Source organism: Ictalurus punctatus, chromosome 1, assembly GCF_001660625.3.
Source record: "Ictalurus punctatus breed USDA103 chromosome 1, Coco_2.0, whole genome shotgun sequence".
NCBI classification, from domain to species: domain Eukaryota; kingdom Metazoa; phylum Chordata; class Actinopteri; order Siluriformes; family Ictaluridae; genus Ictalurus; species Ictalurus punctatus.
This window is the reverse complement of record NC_030416.2, coordinates 24,899,872-24,915,397: the sequence shown is the minus strand read 5'-3', so window position 1 is coordinate 24,915,397 and position 15,526 is coordinate 24,899,872. Positions and strand designations below refer to the sequence as shown.

Here is a 15,526-nt window from a genome sequence, read left to right as displayed (position 1 = left end):
CATTATTTAAATGTTTACAATAATATTGTGTCTATTTATTGGAGCCATAGTGTGTTTTTTATTCCTGAACATTCCACCAAATGACCACATTAAGTCAATACTGGTATTATTACAGGTATACTTGTTTTTGAGTTATTGAGTTTTAGATTGAAGCTATTCAAATCAGGCAACTAGTCAAACAGACCAATAACCATAGGAACTTAATAAATATAATCACTTTGATAATACTGAGTTGTAACAAACTTAGCCCTGCTTCACAGGTCCCTGAGGGTCCTCAGACCCCACTTTGAGAACCATAGCGCTAAAAGAATTCAGATAAATGGTTCTGTAAGATCCACAGTGGGCATGCAATCTAAAGACAAAACAACTCATGATCTTATCTAGGGCGCATGGTGGCTTAGTGGTTTAGCACGTTCACACGACACCTCACACTGCTGCCCTGTGTGTGTGCGTAGTGTTTGCATGTTCTCCCCATGCTGCGGGGGTTTCCTGTGGGTACTCTGGTTTCCTCCCCCAGTCCAAAGACCTGCATGGTAGGCTGATTGGCATGTCCAAAGTATCCATAGAGTATGAATAGGTGTGTGAATGTGGATATGATTGTGCCCTGCAATGGATTGGCACCCCGCCAAGATGTACCCCATCTTCTGCCCGATGCTCCCTGGGATAGGCTCCAGGTTCTCTGCGACCCTGTAAGATAAGCGGTATAGAAAGTGGATGGATGATCTTATCTGATAATTGAGCTGCTGCCTCTTAAAGTTGTGAAAGGTACAGCCATATCTTATCTTGAATACTTGCTGCAAGAATTGTGCTCCTTCCTATCAAAAGAAACACCACATCTATGACAGTGCACAGATACTAAAAGTTCAACCTTGGGGTATTAACATGAGGTGATTATGAGCATGCATTCTAAGGTATTCTGAAAACCAGTTGAAATACATTGTGAAAGATACTTAACACAGCATTAACAAGACCCCTCTCTCTCTCAGCAATGCATTTATTTAACAGATCCAGTCAGAGATTAATTACCTAAGAAAGGCATGTGTTTTGTTGCATTTAATGGTCCTCCACTAACCCTGTTTCTTGTGTGTTCTAAGTAATCAGACAGTGTCAACAATTCTCTATTATCATGAAGCTACAAGAAAATTGTAATTGTGAATTCACAGAGGGAAATATATATATATTATATATATATATATACCTTGTGCTAGTTTTATTTTTAAGTTTTCTCTACACAAGAAGCAGATCTAAGGGATTCAAAAGAAAGAAGCAATAGCTTATAGTTTCTCTGTGCATCTATAAAATGAACCACAACATAATGATACAAAAAGGAATCTCTTTCAGGAACATGACTTTCACTGCCTTTCTACAGATAATGAACTTGTACTGACGAGCTATGTGGGCAACAGAGCATGTCATTTGTAGTACCATATACTGTAGCATTACTAAGTCCTAATATTCATAGGCTGCAATATTCAACTGAATATTATGAATGGAACAGCTGTTTTCCAGTGACTGGAACTCAATTTAAGAATCAGGGTTTTTTTCTCATTTATTTCTTTTGTAAAATACAACAACTAGTAAAAACTGCATTAGGTTTTTTAATACATGTATTTACTTATTATGGGAATAGCACATTTATGTACAACTTCAAGGGAGTACATTTGTTTTAACCATCCCTTAAATGCTAGAACACGTAATACAGAATTAAATATAAAAGAATATGAATTACATTAATCTATGATGAAATGCCAGTCTTGGAAAAAGGCTCTACGGTTTGAAAAAACATTCAGGATGTTTCCTTCACATGCTTTTCTGCACACATCTTTTCTTTATTTCCACCATATTTTGTTCATAAATGGTCGTTCCATGTTGCTCCTTGATCCTATTATAGCTTTAGCATCATGTGAGAATTCTAAGTTTAAGAAGTTGCTGACCATCTTGTTGGATTTTATGGATCCCAGTGGTGTTAGATGTTAAGTGGGTCATCCGCCAACAGCCCTCAGTCATTAAGAGCCCTTTGTGCTTCTGATCATGGCCTCCATCATAGCCCACTGCTCTTGTGTGACCTGTCATGTAAAAATAAATAAATAAACAAAAATCTAAAACATGATGGCAACACTTGAGAAATAAATAAAAAAAATCTCCTAAAAACCTTACCTTGCTCAGTGAATTGAATTCCCCAGCCATAGACACATATTCACCACCATCCATTCTGATGATCTACAAGAAATCCATAAATAAGATACAGGGTCAAGAATGACCTTCAGGACTATGCAGTTGGCAACTACAATGTAGTCTACTTAAAGAGAACTCCTTTTTCTGCCTCCCACAACCTTTGTGCGCTTCCTGTCAGAGGGCACAAGAGAAGGTATTACTATGTATTTGGCTCACTCACACTATAACTGAAAGGGGAGAAGTCCTGAGGGAAGCTATTAGGTGGGCTGCAGTCTGAAGAGACAGCAGTACTTTCCCACAAGGTCAGAGCACACTCACCGCACCCGACACCCAGCTGGCATAGTCGCTGCAGAGGTAGGCAGCCAGATTGGCAATCTCCCCTGGAGTACCAAGCCGACCCACTGGTATCCTCTCAATCATTGACTTCTCAAACATGCCTGTGGGGTCCAAGCGGCTGAAAGCACCCTTCAGAATTCATAGAAGAAAATGTTAATATAAAATGCCACACTGATGGCCATCAAGACTTGCCATCAAGCTGGCTGATGGCAAGAGCTATACAACTCTGCTTTATAAAATAGCAATACAGAACCTAAGGGGCACAAATGGTCAGCAAGACCATCAAGAATCTGTGAATCTGCATCACACAGTTTCCATCAGGGTGTGAATAATGCCTCATCTTGCAAATACACAATTTCATATAATCATACTCCAACACAGTACCTTGGTTTTGATTGGCCCTGGCTGAATAACGTTGAACCTCATGCCATATCTTCCCCACTCTGCTGCCAGAGACCTGTGGATGAAAAGGGAATCGGCTTGAATAATCTTCAGTGGCTCTGATTCAAACAAACATGCACACGCGCATACTCACACAGAGAGATAGACAGCCATTATCTCCAGGATACCATTCGCTTTTCCAATAGACCATAAAGGCAATAGAGACAGGTTGGTGGGGAAAACAAATTGTATCAGGCTGCTTTGGGGGGTCAGGCCAAGGTAAACTGATCCATTTGTTTAAGCTGTTTTCTTAGAATCCAATCCACAGCATGCTTGATAGGTTCTAAAGAAATGGCAGGGTAGTGCCTTAGAAATATACCAGGGGAAATATTTTTATAAAGATCACTAAAGTGTCCAGTTTTACGTCTGACAATTTCTCCTAGGTGTCATTCTGTTAGGTGATATCAGGGCTGATATGCAATGGTCCTATGCAGTGCAAGCATATCAACAATACATAATCCACGGTGTCACTGCTAGACAGTAGACACAACAGCCTAATGCTTTTCTGTCCATCTGTGGTGGTTTCAAACATGTCTCTCTATCCTCAACTCTTCCTACTTTTCACCAGTTTGTCAAATGTTCAACCAGAGAGAACGAGACACTTGTCTTACTGTATGCAAACGATTGGTATGCATTTCTATCTCCTACTGCTATTCCCCCACTCAGCAGATCAGACCACATTCTGGTCCTGCTCATGCCCAGCAGCTACACACCAACTGTCCATCAACATCCACCACTCAAACAAACAGTTAGGAAATAAACTCCTGAAGCAGTAGAGACTCTGCATAGCTGTTTGAGACCACAGAATGGGATGTACTCTGTGATCTACATGGGAAGGACATTAACGGAATGCCTAACTGTGTCACAGACTACATCCATTTCTGTTTTGAAAACATCATTCCCACTAGAGAAGTTCACTGGTTTCCAAAACAATAAACCCTGTATAACCAGTCAGCTGAAGGAACATCTAAAAAAGAAGAGAGCTTTTAGAGCAAGGGATAAGGATGACATGAGACAGGTCCAGAGAGAATTGAAAGTGAAGATAAGGGAATGCAAGGATTCCTACAAAAACAAACTAGAAATTAATCTGCAGCAGAATAATAACAGGGATGAGTAGAATGGTATTAAACTGATCAATAGCTTCAAGAATAGCAATGAGCAAACTGAGGGAAGTACAGATTGGGCCAATGAGCTGAACCAGTTCTTCAACCGTTTCAACACTGGGACTCCAGCTGTCAGCCCTGTGAAGTACTATAGTGACTCTTCATCATGAGCCTGAAAAAAGGCTGAAGTATCCACACTCTGGAAAACATCCTGCTTGTTCAACAGGATGCTATGCATGCTCTACCAGTCTGTTGTAGCGGGCATCATCTTGTATGCAGCCATATGCTGGGGCAGTGGCATCAAAGCAGGAGATGACAGCAGACTAAACAAACTGACAGAGAAAGATGGACAGGTCATTGGGACCAATCTGGACTCACTGAAATCAGGATGCTGGCTAAACTGATGCTCACCATGAACAAAGTCTCTCACTCCCACCCTCCATGAACAACTAAACATACAGCAGAGCACCTTCAGCTCCAGACTGGTCCAGCCACGGTGCAGCACAGAGCAATACAGGAGGTCCTTCAAACCCACCACTATCAAACTGTACAACTCAACCACTCTGTGTTAGCTGTGCAATAGCACCTTTTCCCCCAACATTCCACCGCACTGTATTCATTATTATTAATTATTTTTCTTATGGACACATTCTAATAACAGTCACCTTATGATCATCTCCTGCACTACAACCACTTTACTTACTTTTGTCACTACCTAGCATCTCATTTTATTCTTAATTAATTAGTTTACTAAGTATGGGTACTGTAATTTGTGTGCTTTGTCTCTGTCCTTGTAACTGCTGTTGTTTATTGTACTGCTGCAGCAAAACAATTTCCCTCACTGACCAATGAAGTGTGCCATCTATCTATCAAATGATAATTTAAAGTAACACATAAGCATACCAGACGTGCAATACATTCTCATTTGATGCTATAAGCAGAAAGATGGCATTGAATTGTGTTACTACTGATGTTTTCTGTACATTTTGGACACTGCACACATGATTCCAAATCTTTCAATTGCAATACTAAATCTAGCCTAAATCTATAAGAAATGCCAGGCAGAAAGAACAGATGCAATCATTAAGATCCCCATTAATCACTGTGATGTATGCTCCACCCCCAGTACACACAGGTTGAAGTGCCACAGCCATCAAAACATCAACACATGCACAGAATTCAGAATAAGAGTGAAGAGGACCATTTAATTATGATAAGGTAGTCAATGGAGGGCTGTGTGGGGTCAGACCATGATACTATCCCTGGGGGAAAAACCCTAAATTGCCCTCAGTGTGTATATTCCAAACACAGTGCTGTAAAAAAAAGTATATGCCCCACCCTGATTTCTTCTGTTTTTGTGTATATCTTATACTAAATAGTTTTAGATCTTCAAACGAAATACAACATAGGCAAGCAAACAAAGGCAATGCGAGTTAACACACAATATAGTTTTTAGATATTTATTTCTTATTGAAGCAAAAAAAGTAATTCAATACCCATCACTCATGTGAAAAACTAATTGCCCCTTTAAACCTAAAATCTGGCTGTGCCACCTTTAGCAGCAATAACTGCAACCAAACACTTCTGTTAACTGGAGATCAGACTTTCACAGATCTGTGGTGAAATTTTGGCCCACTGTTCTTTGCAGAACTGCTTTGGTTCAGCCACACTGGAGGGTTTTCAAGGTGGTGGACTTACTCCTAAGCTTAGGATCACTGTCTTGCTATATAATCCAGTTGTGCATGAGTTTCAACTTACGGACTGAAGACCGGATATTATCCTTTAGGATTTTCAGGTAGAGAGCAGAAATCATGTTTCCCTCAATTACTGCAAATTGCCCAGGCCCTGAAGCAGCAAAGCATCCCCACACCATCACACCTCCACCACCATGCTTAGGTATGATGATCTTTTTGTGGAATTCTGTGTTTGGTTTACTCCAAATGTAACGGGACCTCTATCTTCCAAACAGTTCCACTTTCAACTCATCAACCCACAGAACATTTTCCCAAAAGGTTTGAGGATCATCAAGGTGTGTTTCAGCAAAATTCAGATGAACCTTATTGTTCTTCTGGGTTAGCAGTGGTTTACACCTCACCACTCTTCCATGAATACCATTTTTTCTCAGTATCTTTCTGATAGTGGAGTCATGAACAGTGACCTTTATTTGACCTTTATTTATAGAGGCCTGTAGGTCCTTCTGGGATGAGTAATTGCTGTGCTCCTGGTGGAATTTTGGAAGGTCAGCCACTTCTGGGAAGGTTCACTACTGTGCCGAGTTTTTCCATTTGGAGATAATGGTTCTCACTGTGGTTCTTTGGAGAACCAGAGCCTTTGAAATAGCTTTGTAACCCTTCCCAGACTGATGTATTTCAATCACCTTCTTCCTCAATCCAATTTGAATTTCCCATTTAAAAACTACAAATTTACCATGCCTGATAATGCTAATAAACATATATTTAGTGCGACAATGTGGCACTTCACTTAAAAATATACCAAATCAGGAAATGGACATTGGTTAGATTATTCCCAAGTAAACGCATTCTGCAAATTGAATCCTAATCTTGACTGATCAGGTTAAAAAATTAAGTTTGACACAGCTTTTCTCCTGACATGACATGAAACATCCAAGTTCAGTGATGTATGTCATAAAGTCATAAAGTATAAATAATCTAGTTCCTATGCTCACAGGTGTTTACATTCTCAAAAGTTCAAAGGTATATATTGACCACAGTCTGGCCAATACAACACTAGTGACACCTATCAAAATAACTACTCACACTCTCTGAACGTGCTGCAATTTGTCTGCTGGACTAACAGCTTGGAAAATCTTCCACAGGACTTCACACTTCTCTACAACACTACCAATAAGGGCACCCATATAAAGATGTACTTTATTTGACAGCATTCAATACTATACTAGCACTCAAACTGTGTTTCGTATTTTCATTTATAACTGAATGGGCAGTGCACAGGTAACAAGGAAACTAGGCAAGCCTAATTTTGCTGGACCATCGATTCTGCAATAAAGATTGTCAAGAGAACTTTGAGTCTTTGACTTTTATCCTGAGACAGTGCTCTCTTTTCACACATACTGAGTTACACAGCTAAAAATAGCAGCTCTCACTATCAGCACCTACACAGCACCACAATAAAAGGACTGATTACTAACGACTTTCTGTACAGTGATAACATGTGGGAACAATAAATAAGCTACGTAAACAGCAAGAGTCCTTATGGTTTAGGTAACAGAGGACAGTAAACTTTCGTTGCTGCATATTTAGTGTCAAAACATAGGAAATAGGACAGGCATTTAGCACAGTTAGACCTATTTCCATCACAAAGTGGGCTTGGTATAGACAAAAATTGTACTGAATGACAGAGCCAGTAAGGATAATTTCAGTGACATAGACTATGCTATTATAAAGTCTCAATCTGGCCATATATGCTCTGTGATGGTGAAGGGGGTTCAGAAGCACTTTTTTGTTGTTGTTTTTTTTTAAACCAACAAATTTCTGTGGAAACCTCCACACATCAACACACTGTTTTTATATTTTACTTCTGTTCATGTACAGCCATCCTTTTGTCTTCCATCACAAGGCAAATTGAAAGATTTAAATTAAAAGAAATAATATATTTCTTATATTGTCAATATATTATTTGGTTGTTCATGAAAGTATTGTAAACAGACATAACCTTTACTTTAGCTGGTTTACCTACTTGAACAGTGCTTCCACTCCTGCTTTAGCAGATGCACTGGGCACAACAAATCCAGATCCACTCTCAGCATAGATGGTGGTGATGGCCAAAAAAGCGGCACCTGAAAACACCATTTACAAATTAACTCTGGCTCAAAAAACCAAGCAAGCAAGTTGTGCTGATACAGACAAGGAATACTACTTTTTTTTTTTTTTAATGGATTGGATCAAAACCAACAAATCAAATCTACAGTATGAGTCACGGGAAGATTTTCTTTTTCCTAACAATTTCCAGTATTCAAACACTAACCAACAAACAAAATATGAGTGGCAGATCACAACAGAGACTAGCAATTATTTCTAATAAAGAAATTGCATATTCTGTAATTCAAGGAAAAGAAAAGGTCAAAATAATCACAAAAGGGTGTGACAGAACTGATACACTTCCATTTTAACCAGCACTTCAATCAACACAAGAGAAATCTAATAAAATATCAGAAATTATATGATTGTGCTGGCCTGTAGTTATGAAAGTGATTCTCACTAACCAACATATGAATAAACACAAACATGCTGCTTATTCAAATTTAAGTGAATATACTTATAGCTGGCCCAATTTTGACTGTCTGCATTCCCCAAATTACATGCTGTACATATACACATTAGTATTCTTGATAACACATAGCCCTAATGTGGAAGAGAAGAATCACTTATGGAGCAGGACTGAGTAGAAACTGGTGTGCATTGGCCAGAAAGCTGTTGATTTTACACACACGTCATGTATGAGTCTCTTTCATTGCAATTTCTAGGTAATTAAAACAATCCTTCTTGACTGCTCCCCTCACTGCCTTCCATACCATTTGTTTTCTGCCATTTCTGTTTTTCCCATTAATTTATCATTTAATAATTGTTTAAATTGAGTCTCTAGTGTCAGTGCCTTGTAACAGAGATAAAGCTGTCCCTTTAACTTTTCCACCAAGGGAAGAGGACTTCTTTAAGCTGCTTTCTGCAAGTTTTCAGTAACATGCCAAGCTGCATTTTTTTTTCTTTTTGTATTATACATTTCAGGAGGCTGTTGAGGGAACAACTGTTTATTGCTGCTATAAAGTAAATGAACTAATTTGTTTCATGAGCATTCCAAAACATTAAATGTAACTATTTAATTTAATGAATTGTTTTATTTCTTACTTTTGGTAAATATTTAGCTAAGGCGTCTAGCATTTATATAGCTCAATTATAACCATAAAATGCATCTTTGCTGTGATCATAAAGGGGTCTATAAATTGTCTTGCCACTGTGAAGGGTCTCTGGCTTTAAAAAGTTGAAAACCTTGTATGAGGTACTTTAAATCTCACAACATTATTTGTTAAATTCCATAAATTTATATAATTCTCAGATATCTTGAACTGCATTTAACAAGCACAAGTTTGTGAGAGTGCAACACCGCAACCTGATTATTTACTGCCATCTTGTGGTTGGATATTGCGGTCAACGCTTTAGCATTTATCAAAATGCCATAATATTTCAGAAAGTTATGGACTAAGTTCTGAGTTACTAATAATGTCAAGAGCAAATTATAAACTGTGAGTAAGCATACTAAACTGCATACACTATAAAGTTTAATAACAGCTAAATTATCTTCATTTGATAATTCCAACCTTTCTCAGCTTTGATGAGACGTTTCCCAATGTCCAGCGTGATGTAAGCTGTGCCATTCAGAACTATGTCTGTTATAGTTCTCCATGCATTGGCCGAGAGCTTTTCAGAAGGAGAAATGAAATTTCCTGCAGCGTTGTTGATCACCACCTGAGTATGAAAGAGCACACATTGGTTCATGCGATTTCAAGACTCAACATGGTCAATGCGACACATTATTCACATTTTTGCCTCAAAACAATTTCAGCTCAAGGATCTGTAGCACAATATTGATTTCCAGGCAGTTGCGAACTGTACCTACGTACATCAGGAAGCCCAACGTCGGTGACCAGATGGTCTACAGCAGCCTTTACAGAGGCCGGGTCCCTCACATCACACTGCACAGCATGAACCTGCAACATGCACCACATTGCTCAGCATTACGGATGTAAAGATTCAGTGATTCAAACTGAAGCACTGATCTTAGTATTTACAGTACAGCAGCAACAAGGCAAAATGTATTAAATAAGTCAGATTTTATTGCACTGAATCAATGCCTGCTTTTTAATGCATGTCATATAGGATTGATGAGATGAGATATGAATCCTGGAAAGGCAAGTACCCACTCCTAATCAGTTCTGAAAACCACTGAGCAAGTTATTATACAAGAAAAAATATTGAAATAATAATAAAAAAAAAGAAATTAGCAATAAATGTATATAACACAGAGGCCAATTTGTGAATGTACTGCATTAAGCTTCGGTCATTACCTTATTACCAGTCTGTTGTGAGATTTCCTCAGCAGTTTGTTTCAGAACATCCAGTTTTCTGCATCAAGAAAAAGTTTCATTAAGTCAATAATTCATCCAGAATGCTTGACAAGATTACTTTAATTTGATCAAAAGACAATGGAAAATTAATAGGGCTTGGCAGCAAATTTACAATACTTCTATGAGATGCCAGTATTGTATAATACAATCAATAGAATCACACACTGAATAGAGGCAAATGATGTTAAAATTCTTTACTGAATCTTAAAAACCTGTTGTACAGATTCTCCCCTCTCCTTTATGGTACATTTATTTTTTGTAAATGTTTAATAAAATTATCGTTAGACTCAGTTTTCCCACGTTTATTTTAAAGCAACATTGCTGTTTTCCTGGCAGTTTGTTATCAAACCTATATATTGTGATTTATGTTATGTATTGTATAAATGTTTTTGAAGGGTTTTAAAGATATGTTTGTGTTACCCATATTACACACCACCCCCTACAAGAAAAATATAATTCATAAACTCGTATAAAAAAAAAATTAATACACTAAATTACTAGAAAGCAAATGTCCAGAGGTATGCCCTGTAGATGTAATTGTAGATGTTATTTATTTATTTATTTATTTATTTATATTTTGCAGGGCAGGGGTGGCACAACAGATAAAGCTCTGGGTTACTGATCAGAAGGTCGGGGTTCAAGCCCCAACATTGCCAAGCTGCCTTTGAGCAAGGTCTTTCTCTCAAGACATTCTCTGCTCCAGGGACACTGTATCATGGCTGACCCTGTGCTCTAAGCCCAACTTCCTAACAAGCTTCCTAACAACAGGAGAAAATAATTTCACTGTGCTGAAATGTTTGTGTGACAAATGTTGCTTCTTCTTCATCATCACTGAGGGACAACACTTCTGCAGAACACCTTGACAGCTGCATTTTCAGATAATCAGCACTAAAGAGGAGCCAAGTCAGCCTATTAGACTTCCTGAGAGGCTAAAACATAGTGTATCTTTACAGAGAATGTGAATAAAAGTGTGAATAAGTGTACGACTGACCTGCTAGCTATGACACACTCTGCCCCGAGGGCAGATAGAGCAGTGGTCATGCCTTTACCCAGACCTGTACCTCCTCCTGTGATGAAGGCCACTTTGTTTTTAAATGTCCCAGCTGGAAGCATCACTCCTTCAGATAGAGGGAAGAATGCTGCCTGGGATAAAGAGGGGCTCTTCTGCCATAAAGCCTTCGTCCCAGTTCCAAAGAACTGTTAGGAACAATGTAAAATGCCACAGCCAAGTCAAGCAAAAGAAACATGACCTTTCACCTACTTTACTGGCCGTGCCAGTTTGTTGTTATAAATGTTTATACTCATTTTAATATAAAATCTAGACATTAAATGTGTTTTCTTAACTATTCAGTATCATGATTCCATGGTAAATGAAATTCTAACATTATCAATATCAAGCTTATATACTTACGAAGTTTCAAATAAATAAACAAACAAGCTCTAAGAACACTCTTCTTACCCGTGCATTAAATGAGCATGTCCGTAGAGATTTATATGAGCAGGTTAACCTCGACCACAGCACCATGTTGTCCAACCTAACCAACTTCAAATATAATAACAGGTAAGCTAGTGAAACCAGACATAATACAAAAAGAGTCTTTACGACCCTGCGCAAAACCTAAACTCAATCTAACCCCATTTATATTATTTCCCATAAAGACTGGGTGATAAAAACTTTGAAGTGGATCACAATTTTAAAAATACATTATAAGCACCACTATTATTGAACATAATATTCATTGTAGAATATATGTATATATATATATTTTTTTTTTATTATTAATTTATTTATTTTATTTAAAAATATGCGCAAACTTTGCAGCATGTTCACGCAATAAAACACTGGTGGTGGTTCGTGAAGTAAGCAACGCTCAAATTAAGGAAGTAAATAATCCGTCCCCAACTAAATAAGAGTCCCCATTCGACACTTGCATAATGAAAAATGTCTGTCTGTCTGACTTTCTGTATCTCTATCTATCTATCTATCTATCTATCTATCTATTTATCTACAGTTGTGTGAAAAATAAGTACACCCCATGGTAATTGTTGGCTTTTTTAATTTCATTTATTTATTTAATTATTTTACATATTTGGACAAGCAAACATTTGATCCTCTTTGAAATCGTGCCTATTAATAAAGTTGATGCACTCTATCAAATGACACATAAAATTGCCATTTTGTCATAAATTTCACAATTTAAATTAACAAAAAACAGATCAGTCATATGGAAAAAGTAAGTACACCCCTGCATTAATCACACCTTCAAATCCATAAAATTAGAATCACGTGTCCAAGATTGGGTGCCAGTGATTAGAACCTGCTTAGGGAGTGCAGGTGGAACCTGTCTTATTTATACCCCTCTCATATCTAGTGTCTGGTGTTCCCTTTGTTATTGAGGTGTGTGGTGTCATCATGCCACTTTCAGGAAAAAGGTTGTGGATGCCTATGAGTTTGGCAAGGGATTTTAAAAGATATCCAAATTCTTTGAAATACATCATTCCACTGTAAGCACAATCATCTACAAATGGCACAGATTTCAAATGACTGCAGATTTGTCCAGGACTGGCAGTTCTAGCAAATTCAGCCCAAAAACAGACCTTCTGATGCAAAAAGAAGTCTCCAAGAACCCCAAAATTTCATCACAGGATCTGCTAGTAAGTCTTGCAACTGTTGGTGTCAAAGTGCATGCTTCTACAATCAGAAAGAGATTGCAAAAATTTGACCTGTATGGAAGGCATGCCATGAAAAAGCCTTTGCAAGACTACAGTTTGCCAATGAGCATATAGTCAAAGACCAGGCCTTTTGGAATAATGTGCTCTGGACAGATGAATCAAAAATAGAGTTGTTTGGCCACAGTAACAGCAGACATGTTTGGTGCAGAAGAAAGACAGCTTTTTAGGAGAAGCACCTCATACCAACTGTGAAGCACTGTGGTGGAAATATTATGGTTTGGGGTTGCTACGCTGCCTCAGGGACTGGACAGCTTGCATTCATTGATTAAATCAGAATTATGATTGAATTCTGCATCATATCAAAGAGTGCTTGATGATAATATGAGGTCATCTGTCAAAGCCCGGATTTGAATCCAATTGAAATGTTGTAGGGGGATTTGAATCAGGCAGTATATGCAAGAAAACCCTCAAACATCTTGCAACTGAAAGAATATTGCATGGAAGAGTGATCAAAAAATTCCGGCAAGCCTGGTGGACAATTATGCAAAATGTCTACAAGAAGTTATTTCTGCTAAATGGAACAATACTAGCTTCTGGATTACTATTACAATGCCTGTATGAACTTTTTGGAGCTTGAAAGTTTTAGTTACTTGCACTGTAAATGGAGAGACAGAAGTCTCCCAGGTTCCATTAAAAATGGCTTCATTTCGTTCAAGATGAACAAATGACGTGAGTAATTGGTGACAGAATTGACATTTTTGGGTGAACAATTACTTTAAATGTTAAATATAAATATAAATATGAATCCTATATAAAATAACTAACAGAAAAATGTACCATTATTTTAACAATTTCAGTCAAATTTGGTCAATGACAGCTAACTTATCAATGTGGCAAGTGGAAATGGTATAAATGGGATAATTCATGGCTAGGTGTGCGTTACACCATTTTAATACCACTTCGTCTTGGGTGGTTCTTTTCCTCCACATCGTGAATTAAAATCGTGTAATGCACACCTATCCATGGATTATCCCTTAATAATTAGTTTTCTTCTTAGAATTCTTTTTTTTTTTGTTGTTGTTTATTAACAAATCGGTGGGGTGAACTAGACATATAGTATTCAGTTATAGAAATATAATAATAATAATAATAATAATAATAATAATAATAATAATAATAATAATAATAATAATAATAATTGCACTTACACCTCTACTCTTTGCTTCTTCTGGAACTCAGTTAATGGATCTTGTATGGTAGCACTACTTGTATTGTTCTCTGCTTGATATATCGCTTTGCTTGTATTTTTCTCATTTGTAAGTCGCTTTGGATAAAAGCGTCTGCTAAGTGTAATGTAAATGTAAATGTAAATATCCATCTGGGCGCACGGTGGCTTAGTGTTTATCACGTTAGCCTCACACCTCCAGTGTTGGGGGTTCAATTCCTGCCATGGCCCTCTGTGTGCAGAGTTTCCGGTTTCCTCCAGCAGTCCAAAGATATACATGGCTGATTGATGTCCAAAGTGTCTGTAGTGTATGAATGGTTCCTTGTGGGATAGGAGCCCCCTGGTATAGGCTCCAGGTTCCACTGTGACCCAGTAGGATAATAAGTATAGAAAATGGATGGATGGAAATATCCTTCTGTTTCACAGACCATGTGATCTGTGCCGTATCTTCTAGTGGCATTCTGTGCGCATGCACTGCCCTGATATTAGCAATGTGAAGATTGGAAGTAGTTTGTTCATTTGTCACATGACTGGTACTTTGCTCCTTATCTACAATCAATAACTCTAATACAAGTAAAATACATGTTCAATCAATATTTTCTGAAAATAAATTGCATCCTTTTTCTTTAGTGTCAGTCTCATTGGTTCATTGTTAAATGTTTCTTGAGGATCTTGAGGGGAGTTTTTTGTTTGTTTGTTTTGATATTTTCTTTTTAGACCATAAATGCGTAGTGTAACTGTAACAGTAAAAATAAAATCTAACTAAGGAAGGTTGTAAGGAAGGTTGGGAATTATTAACTAATTTCTGTGCAGACCAATCGGTGTCCGCCTTGAGACGGCGCCACGTCACTGTGACGTATGGCATCAAAGTAACGCGATATCGATACAAGAGCAGCCGGCTCCCTCAGCCAGCGCAGCTTCTCCAGAGCGTCTGCACGAGCACTGATGACGACACAGCTGTTTCACGATTGGCCAGACTCACCGTCGACAACGATGACGTGCTGTCATGTTTATTCTGACACATTCAGTTCCGCTCACAAAACCGTTTTTTTTTATAACAGTAAAAACCCTTTTCATGTCATCTTAATGTTACAGTGGTGCTTGAAAGTTTGTGAACCCTTTAGAATTGTCTATTTATATGCATAAATATGACCTAAAACTTATACTAGTACTAAAGTACTAAAAGTATATAAAGAGAACCCAGTTAAACAAATGAGACAGAAATATTATACTTGGTCATTTATTTATTGAGGAAAATGATCCAATAGTATGCGAACTGCTAGGATTAGCAGTTACTTTGAAAGTGAAATTAGAGTCAGGTGTTTTCAATCAATGGGATGACAATCAGGTATGACTGAGCTCCAAATTCAATACCTGACAACATGTGTCATGTTTATCAAAATAAAACTGATA

At 37.8% G+C, this 15,526-nt stretch overlaps 1 protein-coding gene across 1 annotated transcript; it reads right to left on the bottom strand.

The window, feature by feature from the left end:
• Positions 1-1,531: 1,531 nt before the first annotated feature.
• decr1 (2,4-dienoyl CoA reductase 1, mitochondrial) lies at positions 1,532-11,933 on the bottom strand. Its single transcript, XM_017477492.3, has 10 exons — positions 11,675-11,933; positions 11,207-11,412; positions 10,156-10,213; positions 9,712-9,798; positions 9,409-9,556; positions 7,773-7,872; positions 2,896-2,968; positions 2,494-2,640; positions 2,158-2,220; positions 1,532-2,066 (listed from the first exon to the last, which is right to left on the bottom strand). The coding sequence occupies exons 1-10, from the start codon at positions 11,738-11,740 to the stop codon at positions 2,007-2,009; spliced, it is 1,008 nt and encodes a 335-aa protein (XP_017332981.1). The 5' UTR covers positions 11,741-11,933; the 3' UTR covers positions 1,532-2,006.
• Between the last annotated feature and the right edge of the window lie 3,593 nt (positions 11,934-15,526).

Coding starts and splice junctions, on each gene's coding strand:
- decr1 (XM_017477492.3), bottom strand. CDS start 11,740: ATGGTGCTGTGGTCGAGGTTAACCTGCTCATATAAATCTCTACGGACA. Junction 11,413..11,674: donor CATGCTCATTTAATGCACGG/GTAAGAAGAGTG, acceptor TGTTCCTAACAG/TTCTTTGGAACTGGGACGAA. Junction 7,873..9,408: donor TCTCATCAAAGCTGAGAAAG/GTTGGAATTATC, acceptor TGGTGTTTTCAG/GTGCCGCTTTTTTGGCCATC.